Source organism: Anser anser, assembly GCF_964211835.1.
Source record: "Anser anser genome assembly, chromosome: 1".
In the NCBI taxonomy this organism is placed as follows: Eukaryota; Metazoa; Chordata; class Aves; order Anseriformes; family Anatidae; genus Anser; species Anser anser.
The window spans coordinates 2124126-2143176 of record NC_139720.1 but is presented as its reverse complement, the minus strand read 5'-3'; the positions used below and the strand labels follow the sequence as shown (position 1 = coordinate 2143176).

The following is a 19051-nucleotide window of genomic DNA, read 5'->3' as shown; positions in this document are numbered from 1 at the left end:
AATGTGCCGTCACTTGGAGTCTTTCAATAAAATGTACTTGGCTTCATCCAGGAGTTATTGTAATTAGACATAGGGACCGTTGGGTGATTTTCTCTCTCCTAACGGTATTCAAAAACTCATCCTACCTACCTACCATCTCCTACCTGCAAAAGCGTTGGGGGTATTTGCCATGCAAAGAGTTTACCAAACCAGTTCTTCGTGGACATGAGTATTGGGAAAGTTAAATCTCAATGCAAACGATGGAGTGTGAGACTGGAGGGAGCGTTTACATACCTTGAAAGAGATTTTTCATTTTTATGGGGTAAGCACGTTTGTCTTGGTCATCATTTCTCAGCAGGTGCTATCTATAAGCGAAATAATGCACGGGCTAATGTTCAAAATCATTTGTTTGTCTGTTTGTTGTGATAAGCCCTCAAGTTTCACGTGAGATTTCTTTTGATGTATGTATGAACAAAATTGCTTCAGAGATTGAAAGAGATGATTTACAAGGAAAGATTAAAAGTACTGCATATTTGTACGTACCCCAAAGAGACACGGAAAGCAGCTGCATGCCTGGGAAGGGTGTAAATGGTGGGGGAAGGGCTGTGGGGATTGACTGGGATCAGGTTTGTAACTGTGGGAATGAAATGAAATGCCGAGATTGGAAATGCAGGGGGAACGATAGAAAAAAATCCGTGAGATGGTCGTGTCATGAACTGCAGCATATTTTATTCACTTTGATGAGACTTTCAAAACTCCACGAGACAACCGTCTCGAGATCCTGCCCTGGAGCAGTTCTGCTCTGGGTGGTTTGACCGTCTCCATCTCCCCCTTGCTGGCCCTGTGCTCTGTTTCTGAGGCTGGCTTCGTTTCTGCATTTCAGGGCTGCTTTCGGCAAAGAGTCGGAAGTTCTCATCGGCAACCTGGGAGATAAGCTCATCCCCCAACAGGAGATCCTGCGGGACGTCAGCGACCTGAAGGCCTTGGCCAACATGCACGAGAGCCTGGAGTGGTTAGCAGGTCGCACCAAGGCAGCCTTCTCCAGCCTCTCAGCCACCCAGAGTAAGTAGCTCCCGTAGGACGACCACTGTAGAGATGGAAACCAATATAATTATGCAATTTGAGCAGGCGTGGGCTTTTCTTCTTGATTTCAAAGGGTTTATGTCAGAGGAGAGCAGAAAGCAAAGCAGCTCCATCTCTTTCTTCCTAGCGAACACCGTGGTGTGACATCTGCTCGGGCTGTGGTGGGGGGCACGGTGCGACGGTGCCAAGGGCATCACTTCCAGCAGAAGCTCTGCTGGGTCTTTCAAGGCTCAGGCTTTTCAGCAGTCCCTGCTAATGACACTCCACAGGAGCAGGTATCAGTGCTGAGACAGGTTTCGCTTTCTTTAAAGCGTTGCTCGATCACTGAATATTTAAAAATATAGGTATTATAAATTCAGTAGAGAAACTGAGCAGCTCTTAATGAGGAATGCCCTAACGTGCATGTCACTGGGGCACTGATGCTCAGCCTGCAGAGGCAGCCCTTGGTGAACCGAGGTGCAAGGAGGGCAGAGAAGGGAGAGCCTGGAGACACCGCTTCTGCTCCTGGCTGTCAGGGATCACCCGCACTACCTTTGTGAGATCGTTTCACTTCTCTGTGCTTCAGCTTTCACTCCTCTCCCCTGAGAATAGTGATTTTTTTCTGTCTGGAAAGTGCTAGAGACGTGATTAGTGTTGCTTCTCCTTTTATCACCGTCATTGGTGTTGTCTGCCCAGGGTCACGTTCAAAGGAGGGCTGTGGCTGTGCCCCAGAAGCAGAGCTTGGCACAAACAGCCCACAGCTCCTCTGCTGCCTGACGGAAGCCGTTCTACTAAAACATATTAAGCTGTTTTAATCACACAAAATGGGTTTTTTTTTAAGAATAATACGCTGCTTGCAACATGGCAGGGCTGCTGTTTGCACCTCGCCAGGTGCCTCAATGCAGTGAATGTCAACAGATCAGAACGCGCCGCGTACCAAAGGTGGTGTCTTTGACCTGCCGGCTGCCTCTGTCACGTTGCGTAGCAGCAGCAAGGCAGTCCACGGCATGCAGCTAAGTGTGATTATTGCTCTTCTCCATCATTTAAAATCAGTGGCTCATCAGCCCTCCAGCAGTGCACTCTCCCAGCTGTGCTCCCAATTGCTTACAACAGACTTAGGTAAGAGAAAGATACCAATACCATGCCAATACCACATCCTTTTGTTCTTACCACTTTCAGAAAGTTTTGCTTATGTGGTAAGCAACAGGTGCTGTAAAGAATTAGGCAATGCACATGTAAATGTGTGACATCTCCTTACATCTCTTAGCACCTCTGCTGTTATTAACTCGCAGGGATTCGCCTTCAGCTCAGCCGGCACGGAGCTGAGCTCTTTGTAGGGCCAGGGGTTTGCACCTTACCAGCCTACCTCGACGTTCCCAATAGTTGTCCTGCATCTGAGGCTGACCCCAGCGAGGTGGCCGTGCATTTTTACAGCCCTTTGTATTTCCCTAGATCCCTGTAATACAACGTGGTGCATTTTGCTAATATCAAGCAGCCTGTGACGGCCCTGAGTTATATGATGTGCATCTCTGTGGTTGTATGTAGCACTAGGTTGTAGACGAGGGGCAGAGGAGAAGCAAAGCGTTACATAAAGAGACCCACACAGCTCAGCAAGGCACCAGGACACATGGGGACATGGTGAGGATACCTGGCATTTCGGCAGTTGGTAGGGGGAAGGTCTGCACAGAGCAGCAGGACTGGGGGCAGCCACATCTTCCGAGCTTCTGGGTGAACTTGGCATCAAAAAATCACTTCTGCCCTGTTTTCTGGGGAAGTGACGGGGGAAATTTGGTGGTGCTAAATTGGAAAAATCTTAGTGTTACATCTCGGTTAAAATAGTTGCCCCTTGACAGCACAGCTTCTCTGTAACAGTGTTGGGCTTTATTTGACTGTCTAGGAGAGCATCATCATCTGGGTGAGTGACAGTCCTTCCTATGGCTTATATCTGCTCTAGAGCGGGACCTCTGAAATCTTTGCTCCAATTGTCCCTGATCCGTTGGTTGGGCTCCAGTAGGATAATTAAGATTATACAATCAGCAAACAATTAAAGATGTAAAATGCCATGGGTAGCTTTAATATTTCTATAACCCATACTCTGAGTTCTGGAGGATACCTGAGTGACAAGAAGAGCTGCTGGGCTCTCACGGTGTGTACTTTACAAGATTAAAATTTTAAAAAAGAAAATAAAAGAAAAAAGAAAGCAAAACCCAGTGGAAAATGCTATTAAAATTCAATAGGCAAATACTTATTCCCAGAACTTTAGTAACCAGAGGAGTTTTGGGGGCTGAGGAGTTACGCTCTAACAGTCAAAGTTGTTAGAAATAAAAACATCATTCATAATTTCAGTTCTAGTTGAAACTCAATTTTTTTAAAAAATCAATGTTTTCCAAACATAAAAGGGCATGAGCATGACTTTCAAGCTTCTGAGAGGACGTTACATGCAGCAGTGAATAAAAATAAAAGTATAAAGTGTAATACTTTACTTGTCAGCATCCTCCTGACAATAAAAATTCATCTTCCTTTGTAATAACTTCATACCAATGCGCTAAAATGGCTGTACACAAATGCCAGGAATATCTGAAACAAGAGGAAGAAGGAGCTGTGTTAGAAAATGATAGAGGCTGTTGACCTCCTGGTTATAAATGAAACCTGGTGGAGTATTTCTCGTAAATGAAACGTCAATAGAGCTGACTGCAGTCTATGTGGGAGAAGTAAAAAGTGATGCTGTGGGGCAGAGGTGGTGGTGGAAGTCAGATGTATTTACAAACCCAGCCAGCTCCAGTGATATACAGGGGAGTGCGATTCTTTGGCGGAAGCATATAAAGAATAAAGAACAGAGGAAAAATGAGATTTTTTCTTTCCGTCCCACCTGGACTGAGCAGGAGGAGGAAAAAGGAAAACCAGCTATTGTTTCCAAGATTCATACAATGTTAATGCCGTAACGCTCGGCTGTCATACGAGTTACTCTGTTCTTTTCTGGGTTGGTTTGATCATCTGAATTTCTGAGAATCTGATTGCTGCAAGAAACAGCATATTAATGAGAGTGAGGGGAAAGGGAGGGAGGGAGGGAAATAAAATGACCAAAAGTAAAGGTAAATGAAGGAGTTTTCTGCCACTCGCTGAAGCTCACCAAATTCAGACTGGGGTTGCCGTAAGTGGAGCCAGCATCATCATTTCAGCATTGGTAGCTTGACTTTAAGATATGCCCACGTGAAACCCAAGTATTCCAGTTCAACGCAACTGGAATCCGCGGTTCGTTATATCCAAGTCGACAGGCCGTTAGTCACCTGCAAAGTCTTTTCTGTCCCGACAGTTTGAGGTTAAATCTCAGCCCCACTCAGGGCATCATCAAAGCCCTCAGTGAGTGACCAGGACCAGGATTTTTGGTGCACTGCCAGAAAAACCGTAATCCCCAACAAGTCCATGACATGGTGGTAGCGGCCCCGATTTCCTTCCTTGTAGAAAGCTGGTAGCTTTCCCAGCAAGGCTTCCTTGGCAATTTATGGACATAGCTGCAAGTATTCAGAAACCACGAGGCAGAGCTGGTCGGGTGTGGAAGTGTTTGGGGAAATCCTAAAAAGGGTGCTATACATCTGTGGCTTTTCGGTTGGGCTGTCAAAGACCCCTTACTACAGATAAAAATTCAATAACCTTTCGCTGTGGATGTGCCACAATTATCACTCATTTAAAAACAGTCTTGCTAATAGAGTGTTTTATCATGCTGGGCAGTCTCTGCATTCTTCATTATTTAGTGTTTGCTAAGCTGATGGCTCTTCCATTGCTCTTCCCTTATCTGCACTGCTTCAGAATTGGATTTTATATTTTCTGAACCAGTCAGATATGACAAAGTCATTTTCTTTTTCTCTTGTCTTTTGAGGGAATACAAACTTCTTTTTTAACAATAACAATTTAAGGAATAAAGTTGCTGGAAGTGGATGAATTTAACTGAGGAAGTCATGTCAATTTTGAATAGGTTTTATGTGAAAATGGAAGTCGGGTTTCCTCCCCACTTCCTCTCCTGCTTCTCTGCCTTGTCCCAGGCAGATAAAACAAACCCTCAGCCTTTTCTCTTCGGGGAGCCTCAGCCTTCTGAAGCCCTGTGAATATTTTACAAAGAGCGAATTATTATGCATGATGAAGAAGTTGGGCCAGTCTTTACATTTTTAAGATGGTTGCCTGCTGTGTGCAGGTAGGAAGATGAAAGATTAGCCATTAGCCAGCAGAGCTGCAGCTTTCCTTTTACATTCAGCTGGCTCTTGGCATCTTGTGACTTCAGATGGCTGTAGCCAGCAGTTACCGACCGGCTGCCTTAAATACTGGGTTTAAGATGACTTTTTTCCCGAGCTTACATGAAACAAGATCATCTTCCTCTTCTAGATGGTTTATTGGAAGTAAAGTTTTTGTACATGTACAACGTGCCTGCATATACTTACAGATAAGTAGATACTCTTGCATCCACCCAAAGGTTGGTCAGTATATTGTGTTCAGTTTCTGTGTGTGGTTTCTGTTTCTGATCCTTAATGAACAATATTTTTAATGCAATTTTAGTATACCTTAACAGTTTTAGCTAGAAAAACAGGACTCCAGCAGTAGTCTCAAGAAAGACATCTCCTGTCCCATCATGTCCTTATCTACAAATTAAGTCTCTTTAGAAATGGATCCTGTGACTCCGTGTTCATTCAAAATAGCTAAGTCCAGCAAAGAGCACAACAAGAGGAAAAGCTGGGTCAGGAATGTGTTGAAATCAAGGCAGAAATGGGAAAAAAAAAAAAAGTCTTGAGTGTTCTTATTCTGTGATGTTTGTTGCTTTTTTTAGCATCCCAGGTCCTGGATTTATGCAATTAAGTGAGAATCTTGCTGTATTTGAAAACCACATACATGCATGCACATTTATCGTTTTTCTTAGCAAAAAGCTTCAAAAGCATGAGGGGCTCAACACATACTGTTTTTAACACCAAATCTAACCCAGTGATTACTTGGATTGTTGTCAAAGCTCCTGGTTTTCAATACCAGCTCCTCTTTGTCTCCTGTTGCCCTTCAGAAGTTGGCACAGAAGCAAAGCTTCCTTAAAAAGCAAAGATTCAAAATCTTCTGCACAACCCTGGCTTCAGATAGACTTCAGGCTGACCATTAGTCTACAGTGGCAGAAAGTAGAAAGTGAACACTAAATAAATCGAGGACAAACGTGAGTACAAATTCGGAATTAACGCCGGCAGCCCGTCTGTGGGGGAAGCACCCCGGTGCTAGGGGGGATGCATGGGAGACCTCTGAGAGCTGGCTCCATCACCGGGACATCCTAACCCTGCTGCTGTCCGCAGAGCTGAGCCACGGCAAAGCCAACAGGGCGAAGTCGTTTCTTCCCAGACGTAAATTGCAATTGTTCGCCGGCAGAGCCAGGTCTCCGCTGCGGCAATTTGCATTAGACACGGAGCTAATTACTCTGTTTGGTTAAGCCAGCTGCACGCGGGTTTAATGAGTGATAGGGAAATGCCACGCTCCCTTTCCGGATGGGGTTTGCACAGGCAGTCGGAAGGACGCGGCATTGCAATTCTCCCCCCCAGTTTTACACAAACTGCATTTGAAGGGATGGAGATTCACAGCTCCGGGCAGGATGCTGCCTCCCACCTCCCACCCAGCCCCTCTGCCATAAGTCGCACCCCATGACAGTCAAAGCAGTGTTTAAGTGACGTCAATACGTCAAAGTGATGCACATGCCAATATGCAGATTGGTAGATAAATGTCTCCTGTTCCTCCTGAGGAAATCCTTTCCCGTAATCCCGTAATCCTTTCCCACTGGATTCTTTTTTTTTTTTTTTTTTTTTACATCCACCTGAGTAATTGAAATTGTGCCTTACAACGTACAGAAAGGTCACGTGGAGTTTGTTACTGCTTTATTCAGTTTTCCTGCAGTTCCCACTGCCGCATTGCACTGTCATCCCCTGGTTTCCAAACTCAAGGCTTCAGTTTCCTATGGGTTTATGAGCCAGCTGGATTCAGTGGCAGAAATGCTTAGAAGTGAAATCTCAACAAGGACATCAATAACAAAGCTTAGGAATGGTTGGCTTGCCGTGGCTCTTGCCTGGCGGCTGGGTCTGCTTAGGAAGCTGTCAGGACGTGGTTTGGTCTGTCACTTGGGTTTTAGGGTGTTACAAAATGAGGATATTTATGCAGAGGCATTGCAAGGTTGGCAAGGACAGAATCTGGCCCTTCTGAAGTACCTAAAAAAGCATTCAGCCTCTTCACTATCTTATCACAGATACTTCCAAAGCAGGTTGTTTTTCACCCTTTTAGGGGTGCTTTCACCCCAAAATCAAAGGGCAGCGTGTGGAAGACACCATCACCACTCCTGTGGATGGGCAGGGCAGCACTTCACCCTCCAGACTTGCAGCAGTCCTGGTGAGCCACGGCTTCGTTCAAAAGCAGGGGGGAGAAAAATGGGTTGTGCAACAGCTTTTTACCAAATACCGCAGATTTCTGTCGCTGTCTGGCTCTTGTTAATGATAATACTGAGCATTTGCATTGCATTTTCCAGCCATAGATCTCAAAATACTTTGAAAAGGTTAGTGAAGGCCATTATAGGATCAAGACTATCCTGGAGCACTTTGCACCCGAGAGGTCAGCCTCCCCTTTGCCTGGCTCAGCGTGCCTCCTCGTACTGAAATAGGCTTTGATAGCTAACAGAAAGCATCCCGCAACACTTGAGAAAGTGATGTCTTTTAAAATTGATGGCAGAGCCCCTTTATACCACTCTGCCAGAGGAAAGGAGCTGTAATTTACACTTTAAGGCCCCTTTCTGCTGACAGAGTGGTGTAAAGGGGTCTCAGCACAAATGAAAATCAGGGCCGACGCGGTGGTAAAATTGATGCCTTTCATTTCATAGTCAGGCCACACTGCGGTGGTGAACTCAGACGGGTCTTTGTGTTTAACCCTGGTGTTTCTAATGAACTGAATTCAGCTCTTAAATGTGCCTATATTTCTCTCCCGTTGGAGCTTATTTTTTTCTGTCATTGAGCTTGTAACACATCTTGCTGTATTGATTGCTCATGGAGAACTTTTTTTTTGTAGAGATCTATTAATAGAGAACCTTATTTAAAAGCCAGATTAAAGGTGATCAACACGTGCCTGGCCTCACACGGGAGAAGCGAATGCTGTTGCATTATTATTTTAACAAAACTGCATTTCTTTCTAAAGCAGAAAACTCTGCAAATTTCTTCCAAATGTAAAACATCTGCCATTAACTTGAAAAGATAAAGTCTTGCATGTTTATAGCATTTGATGTATTTCAGTTGCTTCAATATAACTTAGTCTAAATGACAGCTTTCCAATTTAGCTTCTTAAGCAGTCTCATTCTCTGATACTTTTTTTTTCTCTTCCACTACCTGAGCAATTAGTGCTGTTCTGAAAATGCTAAAAATGGGACCAAATCCCCTTCTCACTTGCACTGAACCATCATAAAACAATCATCCGTGGGGTCTTTTCCTATCTCATAGCTGTGCACACATTGTCTTAAGGGAGATGCCGGTGTCCTGGGGTGATCTCTTCCCATCTCTGCCCTTCAACCTGTTTGATCAGGTTAGCTCATTTTGTGTCTAAGAGGTGTTTTACAGACGATTACAAGTTCACACTCTCCATATCATGAGCTGGCCACATGTTACACGAATGTGGCTTATCCTGAAATAAGTTCAAGATGTTAAGTCCTTCTTCTGGGTAGTGTGTTAATATTGTCTGGGAACAGCTGGTTCAGATTGGTGTTGCATGTTTTCATTTGGATCTAGGAAGTTCAGGAGAGAAATGAAGGAAGCTGATAGGAGAAGGTCTTCTTGGCCATCCCATCTACATCACAGTGGCTCAGATCCACACATCTCCATATTGTCAAACCCGTGGCTCATCCTGGTCCTATGCTAACATCTCTTGGGTATTGCAAGGATGACCAATGGTATCTCCTTACTACTACAAATCCCACTGTTGTACACAGCGTGCTTGGGGCTGGTATTTAGAAATGAGATACTGTCCTTGAAACCTGGGTTTCCCCAGGTGGGACTCCCCTTGAACCAAGGACAGGAGAACTTGGCCTTCTTCAAGCACAGTAGAATGTAAATCTGTCAATTCTACACCAAACCGTCTATGATCACCAGATTAATCACCATTTTTAACTTTAGTGGGAGCTACAAATTTACTGAAACTTATGGGAAGTTGCTACATACAGTTTGGAAACTTCTAGATAATATTTGAACCTTAGGTTCAGCAGATATGGCATGACATCTAGTTACTCCCTCCTGAATAGTAAGAACCTAATGGAGGAACCAGTGTCAGAGTGTAGAGGTCTTTCAGTAGACATTCAAAGGGGAAATATTATGTATCTGGCAATATCCTGACATACAACGTATATGAGCCTCTTGTCAATGACCCCAAGAGCACTGCTCAAAGACGTGTTTTCTCTCAAAGAGCCTCAGGCTTCAGTGGATTGACTTAACGTAGCAAAATTGGATTTTTTCTCCCCTCCGTGTGCCAATTCAGCAATGTTGTCTTGGATCCAAAAGCAAAGTTATGCCTGTTGGTTTCTTACCACCACCTGAAGCAGAAAAAGAGCTGAGCAGAGCAATTCAGGCAGGGGACAAGGGTCCAGCTGGTACCAACTTAGCTGAGTTGGCTTCCAGAGGGCCAAAACCACTTGGTTGGGGACAGCAAAGTGGTGAAGTCTGACTTTCGAAAACAGCCGGAACCAGTAACCTCATGAAGGCACAGTGGTTGTTTTGGTAAGGCCTGAGGATTAAGAGATTGTTTTGGTATATTTTATGATTTTGGCTATAAAATTTCATAGCTGAAATATAGGTCTGCTTTGCTGGATAGCAGGGAATAAAACCACGCAGCCATCAGCCAACTGAGACCTCTTGTTCTCGTGTCCAAGTGATCTCCCAATGCCTTTCACTGCCCTTGTTCCCTTGAATGTCTGCAGAGAAGCTCCTCTTATGGATTAGTGGTTACTCCTTTCCCCAGCTTCGATGTTTTACATCAAATATTTAATGGTTAGAAAATGAGACGTTGTTTTTCTGACCTGGATGCTCAGCATTTATGGTTCTTTATCTCAGACAATAGGCACACCACCGGGATGCAGTCCCAGTATTGATCTTGGGGCCTTGGGGTCAGCACTTAGCTTACCGTCATGATTACGCTAATTACTCTTGTTCCTGCTTTCTTTCTTCCCACCCACCAGCCTTAAACGCAGGGGATTGTCATGTAAATAAGTGACCTAATTAGCAGTGCTTTCAAACCATTTTAAAGTGAGGATCTCTCATGAGTAATACCAGGAAATCAAGGTTTTTGTAGAAATAACTCCGAAGAGCCTGCTGTCCACACCGGTTGGATCACGCATTAGGATGTGTTTGTCTCTTCTGAAGAGAATGACTCACTGGTGTCAGAGATTAATGGCAGTAAATCCACCTGCTTCTCCCTGGGGTGTTAGGGGTAGCAGCTTCCTCTAGAGTGGAAGGGGCAAAATCCTTTCCAAAACTAGGCGACAGGAGTGTGGTCAACCATTGACATCACCAGTGAGTGAGTCACTTTGCACAACGCGTGGACTAGAGGATTGTTCTCATCTAACCTGCATCTGTATTCACGTGGGACTTGGAGAAAATCACACTCACCGCGAAGAAGAGTAGTTTTGCCATCAGAACACCAGCATTTCTGTTTCTCACTCTTCCAGTGAGTCCAAAAGACTGGGAGGTTTAAGGTCCTTTTAGAAATTCATCCCTCTCAGGACATCTTCTACCCACAGAAATTCTGCAATGATGCTAAATCGGTTTTCAGGGCATTTATTGGCAAGATACAGCACAGTATAAGGGAGGAAAAAAAGGAAAAAGGTTGCTGCTTGTATTTGCTTTTGGACATCTCAGATGGTTTGCTGCATTACCGCCTCTCCTGGCCAAGCTGACCAGTGCCCTAACAAATTATCTTGATCCCTCAGTTTTCATGTCAAGACATAATTATACTGCTTTACAAGCATCCTAACACCAATCACTGATTTTTCTTTTCTAGCTCAGAGGAAGCCTTATGTGCAGGTTGACAACTCTTTGTCGTTTTTTCTTTTTAATATTAACCCAAGTGGCCAACACCTGTTTGTCTCCTTATTCTTTCAGCTGTCAACGAAATTAAACATTTCAGTTTAGGACAGATCCTAACAGCGGCTTGGGGAGAATCGTACATGAAGGCAGCACATAAAAGCCTGCTGGTCCTCTCTGCTTTGCTTCACATCTTCGTGCGATTTTTTTCTGCAGGTTTCATAAACGCCCAGCGTTCCTGCCCGATGCCTGCCAGTGAGTTAACGGCCGAGCCGACATGCTCTGAGTCAGATACCATTGAAATGTCGTTAATTTGATGATATGTACATTATGTGTGTTCCGAGTGCCGGGAAGCATTCGTTATTAACAGCTGAGCTGAAATCATCTCCATCGGCTCTAAGGACATGGTGCCTCCTGTAAAGCAGCTGGCCTGGAGCTTTTTGGTTTCCTTCCACTCATTTTTACCCCTCAACTCAAGTGTGGACAATTTTTATAGGGTCTTCTCTCCCCATTGAAGCCAGTGACAAAGCTCTTGCTGACTTTAGTAGGAAAATAAATTAATTCAGGGATGAATTTTTGGCCTCACTGTGGCTTGATGGAAGTTGATGTCAGTGGAGCTGTGGTTTTGCCCTGGTTTAATGAAGACGAGGCAAAGCACATGGCTGTTTTTGGCTAGCCAAGGACAGAGAAGGGTGCAAAACTCTGAAGAGGCAAAAAAAATGCTTTCTATAACTCAAAAGCAGATTAATGTGGGGTTTTTCCCTAAGCTTTCTAAATCAGGTTTCTTCTTTGATAATAGAATCAAGCCCGAGAAATATTTCTGTGGGGTAAAGAAGGAGAAAATTATGTTATAAATTACTGAAACCAAGAAATTCTAACACAGAGGAATTTTCTTAGTTGAAGAGCACTGGAGCAGCAAACCCTGGCCTGTTCAAAGAGATCGCGATATATTCAGTCTTCAACTGAGATAGCTCTCCTGCTCGTAGCTGCACCTGCACGATTTTGCTTCGTTTAGGGGAAAAAAAATATCTTTTTTTGTCTCTTTTGACTTTTTAAATGAACCAAATATCTCTTTTTTTGTTGGTTTTATTTTTACCCAAGCCCTTTCCAGACTCGAATGCAGATTATTTAAAGGAAAGTGTTCAGCAACCCAACCTTCCAGCAGGCTGTTGCACGATAGAGCTAGATGGACCTAGACCGTCCCACCACGCTTTTTGTCCTGCCCCTCCAGCTCTTTTTTTTTTTTTCCCCCTTACAATCCCTTTCTCGAGGCTGCATATTTGCAGAAACTAATGGAAAACAAACCACTTTTAGAGGAGTTATTGCCTTTTTAAAAGTGGTAATTTCCTTGCGAAATTTATGCCTGCCAGCAGAGGCAGACGAGGAGCTCTGCAGGCACCTCTAACGAGACAATTCATTAACTAGCGAGTGTACACACGCCATAAAAAACATTAATTCTCAAAATGAAAAACTAATAGAGTGTTTAGCCTGTTCTTTATCACTGGTGACAGTCTGTGCTCTCCTCATCATTAGTGTTTACTGAACTGATGGGGGCTGCAGCCCAGCCTGCTTATCACCACTCATCGCAAATGAGGTCGCAATGCTTTTTTCCAGCACGGTTACATTGTTCCTCTCCTGCACTTCAATTTTTAACGTGGAGTGGGCAGAGAGGCATGGAAGGATGTTCTCGAGACCACCCTTCAGGTTTGTCTCACTTTTCTCAGGTCTGGCACACAAGTTCCCTTTCCTCCTCCGTTCTCATCAGAACCTCAAGGAGATTTGGAAAGGGAAATCCCTGCCTTAAAGGATCTTCTGATGTGATCCCAGTTACCTCTGCTGATGAACCAGATTCATTAGTAGGAATAGCAGGACTCTGTAGTGGTCATAGCATGTCACATTAGTACGACTAATGTCAGTGAGAAGCTCTCCCTGAGCTTGCTTGGTCTTTACCTCTGCTTAGCCTTTAAGCGTTGACATAACGTTGCCCCTTCAGCGTCGATGAGCGGTTTTGCCGATGATCCCAGTAAAAGGTGAGCCAGAGCAGTGCTGAGTACTTAGAAAATTCCAGCCTCATATCTCTTGTTTGAAAGGTCCTCACCTGTTCAAGTTTGTCCTTTCTTGGTATTTGCTTTATTTTACCAAGAATGCCTGTTCTTCCCTTATCGATCGGTACAGTCGGCTGCATCCCCATCCCGCCTGCACGTGGGAGGTGTTCTCCAGATCCCAGAGCTCTGCCCAGGTCCGGGCTGCTCGCTTTTTTTTCCAGGAGGAGGGTTGCACCCAGTGCATGGGAGACTCAGTGCATGGCTTAGGTGGGTGCTGAGTGCCCTCACCTCTGCTCGTCGGCTCCTGCTTTCGTCTATAAGCTGCTCGGCCGCGCTTGGTGACAAGAGTTAACCTTACCCAACGTCATGGAAGGGAAGGTCAGCACGCTGATGTGCAGAGCCAGATCCTTGCCAGGATAGGTCTAGGGAATGCATTTTAGTTCAAAGTTTGTGTGAAGAAGACAGCCGACATCAAAAATCCGTGGGTGCCAGGTACGTGGAAGTCTTGGGAGATGTCATTGCTCATCTTGATTTCCCTCCCTATTTAAAATCTAGAAAGAGAGCGATCTAGGTAAAAGGGAGCAGTGCAGCAGTAGCTGCATAAATATCCTCCGCATCTAGGGGGCCCGAAGGTTCAGACGTACTTCTGAAAAGGAAGGGGAAGGATGGGAAAACAGAATCTAGCTTTGGTTCCCAAAGCTCTGCAGCTCTGAAATAGTCTCGCGAAACTCGGAAAAAGCCAAATCCAGTTCCAGATTTTGTGGCTCATTCCACTGCTTTTCTGCAGAGCTGCAGCGCTGAGCTCCCCAAACAGAGCCAGTTAAAGGCAGGCAGTGAGTGATCTATGCCTTAGAGCTTCAAACAATACTCTTGCAGCCAGAAGCTGGTCCAAGTGGCCATATGGGTTGCATATAGTTGTTGTTGTTCATTATTTCTCGAGCACCACAGGTGTGCAGAGCGCTTTGCAACAGGATAAAAAGAGAAGGCCCCTGCTCCTCGGAGAGCTTAGACTCTAAATTAGATCGAGGCGGCATCTCAAGAGCAATAAGAGATCAAAGTGGGAGGAAAGATGTGTAACCACAAAAAGAAAAGCGGCTTGAGAGCAGGGTCCTGGTAGTTTTTCCCACGGAGAGAAAATCATTTGAGTTGATTTGCTTTGTCTGGCTCTCTGTAGTTATTTAGGATTTTTTATCTCCAGCAAGTCCTGATGTATCTCCCAGCTCCCGTCTCCATAGAGCTGTGCCGAGGCGATGCCCCAGTGCTGCTTTCCATCCCTTGTGTCGGTGCTGTAGGCATCTCAGTGACATTCCTGCTGCCCCACCAAGCCCTTCCTCACCAACACCGCAACGGCAGCAGCTTTCCAGTACCCAACTCTGGCCCACATTGGCAGAGCACGACTTAATAGGAAGAGAGGTGATTTTTTGATGGTGACCTATTAGAAAAATGTTAGTTTCCTCCTGTCCTTCGGCTTCAGGAGACAGAAGTCTCCTGGAATATGCCTGCCTTCAGAAATCTCGCTGAAGTAAGTCCTTGGTGTTGGATCTAATGTGGACGCTGTACTGCCATACTCATACCTCCTTAAAAAATGTATATATAATACACAGGTCTAATTCCTCCCAACTTTATCTAGTGCTCTTTCTTTTAAATACACATAAAATCCCTTACAATAGCCAATTTGTCTCCCAGTGACAGTGTCACCTCGTGGTGCTGAAAGCTGTAAGGACAAGAGACGCAGAGAGCTTGGAGTCAGCTTGCGTGGCAGTGATGGATAAAGACACATTCCCAGGTTTCATCTGCTAAGGACGAAAGCATAGAGAGAGCAAGCCCAGATCCCCAGAAAAGTCTCCAGCAGACATGGGAGTTAACCCCAAGTCTCCAAAGACATAGTTCAGCACTTGATCCATAACAATTTCCTTTTGCATCCGTTTATTAATGATTATTTGGGGGTTTCCTCTTGCAGAGAGGAAGGGAGCAAGAATTAAAATTTTAAAAGGTGTGAGCTGCTCCTTAATGCTACCTGTGGGACACAGCAAAGGTTTCAGACTGCGTCTCTTTTCCAAATAAGAGTTTTTCTCCCAGCAGAGATGTAAAACTTCTCCGTGAGCGTTTCCCCTTCCCTCTGTTAAGCAAACACGTATAGTGCTGTACGTAAAGTCTGAGCGTGTTGCAGGTTTATTTCCCAGGTTCAGGCTGCACCGGAGCTGAAGCAGAGCCTGTAACCTTAGATTGATTTTTTTTCCTTCCACTATTAAATCACTCAAATCTGTTAGCAGTCGCTCTGCTCAAGCAGGGAGCGGGCAGGACGTGCTATTGTAGACCTTGATTGGTTACAGAGGTTTGTTTATGGGCGACGCGGCAGGTTTTGTTTAATATTCCAGAGGTCTGGGAATTTACATCCATCGATTTACAAGGCACAATCTGTCAAGAGGCACCAGCATCGCATTGAATTGCAAAATGATCGAAATCATGGGTGACAAGTAGTGTGTTAAGTTTATTTTTCTCAGGTTTGCCGGAATGAAATGTTCCTTCTCCTTGGAGTGGGATATCTTGGCCGTGCTTACAGCAAGCAAAAGAAATCCCAGACAAAACTGTAATTATTATCCAGCAGCACAGGAAGCCGACGTAAGACAACTGAAATTCATCTGTTTAGGCTGAAAAATGATAAGGGGCTGCGGAGCCAGTCGTTGGCTGCTGCTTACCCAACCGTTGGGTATTTTCTTGGCTAGGAGGGCTCGTGGCTGGCTTGGTCTAAATGGGCCAAGGTACTTACGAAGGAGGAGAAGGGCAAGAAGAAATGCATGGCTGAATTTTGTTTTGTTTTATTATGGTACTGCTTCTCTAGCATTTCAGCTGGAGATACCTCCCTTGGCTCTTTGAGCCCAGAGGCATTCAGGTGGGTTGGAGGTCCGTCAGTGCAGGGTCACCCTTGGATCGTGTCTGCCCAAAGAACTGGCCACCTCCAAAACCAGTTCCAAATTACATTTTTATTCAATACCCTGTAATATTTTAGGCTCTGATTATCTCATGCTGCTAAAGCTCCTTCTGTGGGTTCGTGTCTCCTGAGCGAGACTTAAAGAAATGGGATTTTCTCCTTGGCTAGCGCAGCAGTGGGACGATCCTTCTGGGATGTGCAAAGAAGGAGAAAGGACAAGTGGTGGGCTCGGAAAGTCTTTTAATCTCAAAAAGCGAAGGTACACTTCAGCGCCCTCATATTGCGAGGGAGAAATGGAGACACATGCCTCGAGCCAGCACTCAATCTTCCTTCTTCAGCGGGGGCACTGAGCACCCATAAAAACAAAGCCAGAAGTGCTCTGGCTTTAACCAAGGCACAGATCATCCCCGTCTCCCTCCTCCTCTTAACTCCGCTGACAAATATAATTACAGCTTCACTTAAATTGCTGTAAATGAATTCTGGAGAGCAGAAAAAATGTGTGTCTATCTCTCCAGTGCAGAAATTAGCTGACTCCTGCATTTCGGATGATGGGTCCATCCATCTCTATCGCTTGCAGGAAGGCACTGCGGGAGCGACCCAAGGCTGCAGCGGCGTTCCTGCGGCGTAACAGCGCGTCCAGCTCCAGGAACAAGACTGATAGAAACCTGTCAAAATTTAGGTGTTTTTTTTTTAACTAAAAATAGATTGTTTTCCCCATCATAATACAGGGAAGGTTTCCTGCTTTCTGCTGTGACCAGATAAGCACGCTTAGACCTGATTCTGCTTGATCCCAAAGTCCTGCCACCCCAGGGAAACCAATGTCACTGGGGGGCTTGAAAGGTGGGTGGCAGCTGGACAAACAGCTCAAAGTGCCTCCCCGAGTCATCTCCCAACGCCATTATCTGGAAGTAGAGGCTGTGTAAATAAGCCGTTCAACCCACTGATAATTTGATTTTGTCTTGTTTTTCTCACCGAGCAGAACGATGCTTGGAGAAGTGTCGGAGTGTGCCAGGGCCAGGGAGGAATCCTTACGGTGAATGGATTATTTCTCTTTAACACTCCGGGCCAGTTAATTATTTTCAGCAGTATTTGCCAAGCTCTGAATTTCTTTACCCATTGCTGCCTCTTTGTTGGTGTGAAACTTTATAAATATTGCTGCGATGGGAGGAGCTGCTGAAGGAGGCAGCTTCCCGGAGCTGTGTTGCACTCGGCTTTGTCCAGGCAGGGTTTTCCCTGTTGTAATTCACAGTAAAATTAGATGCACAATTAGGCACTTTGCTCTGTGCAGTCTTCTCCTTTTGCTTTGTCACACTCCTTTAATTGTACTTGTCTGTCTTATATGTTTACCTCTATTTCAACCTGCTTCACACAAAAGAGATTGGGATTTTTTCTCTCTTTGTTTTGGTTTTGCTTTTCAGGCTAGATCTGAAGGGGTGTTTAATTTTACGTGCGAATCCAAAGCTCCGCGTAGGTTCCCCTTTCAAAGCAGGTCTTTGGCTATACAAACAGAGCCAAGTGACATTTATTTAGTCAGGCTCCATCACAATGGAAGTTTGTTGTCAACAGTTCCTTGGTGATGTACAAATCCTTCCTGCGCGGAGTTGCGTTGGTGTCTGGCTAAGTGTTTGTCATGTACCAAACAGCAGTGCAAGGAGAGGGAAAACAAGAAATTTCTTACTGCCAGCAAGCGCCTCCATTATTCAGGTCGACCACAGAACAAATATGAGCTGAAAATGTAAAGCAATGAAAAAAGCAGATACCAGAGCAAAAGAGTATTTCCGAGGGAGATGGGAAAGCTCTAGTCCCGTTGCGGCAGTAGTGAGAGCTCAAATACAGCACACAGCTCTGGTTACTGGTGCTCAAGAAAATATAATTGAGCCTGGAAGGGGTGCAGAGAATCGGTCTTGGGTGAAGAGGGGATGGCAAGCCTTTCTCAGAGGTAGAAGGTAAAGCAGGTTGCTTTGCCCACCTCTCCAGGAGTTCATCCTTATAGTGCAGCAGAAGCTAAATGCTGGTGATGGCAAACTCCACACGGCAAAGAATAATGCTGGCATATGAAGAACCAAATATATAACATCAGTGACTACGTTTAGGCTAGAATTTAGTTCCTAACCTCCAGCTTCACTGCCAGAGGTTTTCCGGGAGCCACCGAGGGAAGCAAGGAGGGTAGAGACTTGAATGACTTTCATATGGCACACGAGTTTCTACTCAAGGCCACGGGACACAGCGCTTGCAGGCCAGACGTGGTGACCCAGGACATCCTTTGCCATCGCACTGTTTAATTCAGCTGGAAGGTGCCTTATGTAGGTCTGCTTAATTTAGACGTTGCTAATCACCCTATGCAAGAAGTCATTTCTAAAGGGCTGCTTGAACGAGGATTTGAACTGATATTTGAGATTTTCTTTCTGTAATTAGGGCAGAGTTTATGATAACTGTGTTTTAAAGAGGTCTCAGCGGGAGGGATACAGATGTATCTGCAGAAGTTAGACCTGGTTAGCTCATCGTTGGGGATGGTATTCGCAGGACAGCAGTTCCATGACTGTGGCCATGGCCAAGCTGCTCTTCTCCGAGTTTGCTGCCCACAAAGCAGAAATACCACTTGTCTCCTGGCTCACAGTGGGGTGGCGAGAAGTAAATGATGAAATGGCTCCACTTGCCAGGACTTTTTTAAATGTTGCATGTGCTGAATAAAGAGGTTGTTTTTTTTCCAGTTGTCTGGTATGCAGGAACAGCACCTTTCCTCAGGTGTCAGCCTTGGAGACAGGTCCAAGAGCAACTCATATCTGTTGCCTGCTGTTTGCTTTACTGCATTAAGAGCTGCGTTTTATTCACAAGAACAAAGAAGGCTCCCAGCTGCCTGTGGAGGGATGGGTCAAACAAGGGTTTACTTGAAATTCTCCTGGGGAAGTCTGAGGTGACCAAAAAGGACCATCTGTGCTGTGGGTGCCGTGCGTTGGCTCCAGAGCAGCTCTTTC

At 45.1% G+C, this 19051-nt stretch overlaps 1 protein-coding gene across 3 annotated transcripts in view; it reads left to right on the top strand.

The window, feature by feature from the left end:
* EXOC4 (exocyst complex component 4) overlaps window positions 1-19051 on the top strand; it is a 382597-nt gene that overhangs the window by 331672 nt on the left and 31874 nt on the right. For all 3 annotated transcript variants that reach the window (XM_083819252.1, XM_083819251.1, XM_083819253.1), the window contains one exon: window positions 863-1041. In XM_083819252.1, the coding sequence (XP_083675378.1) occupies window positions 863-1041 (179 nt within the window). The remainder of the gene's footprint in view (window positions 1-862; window positions 1042-19051) is intronic.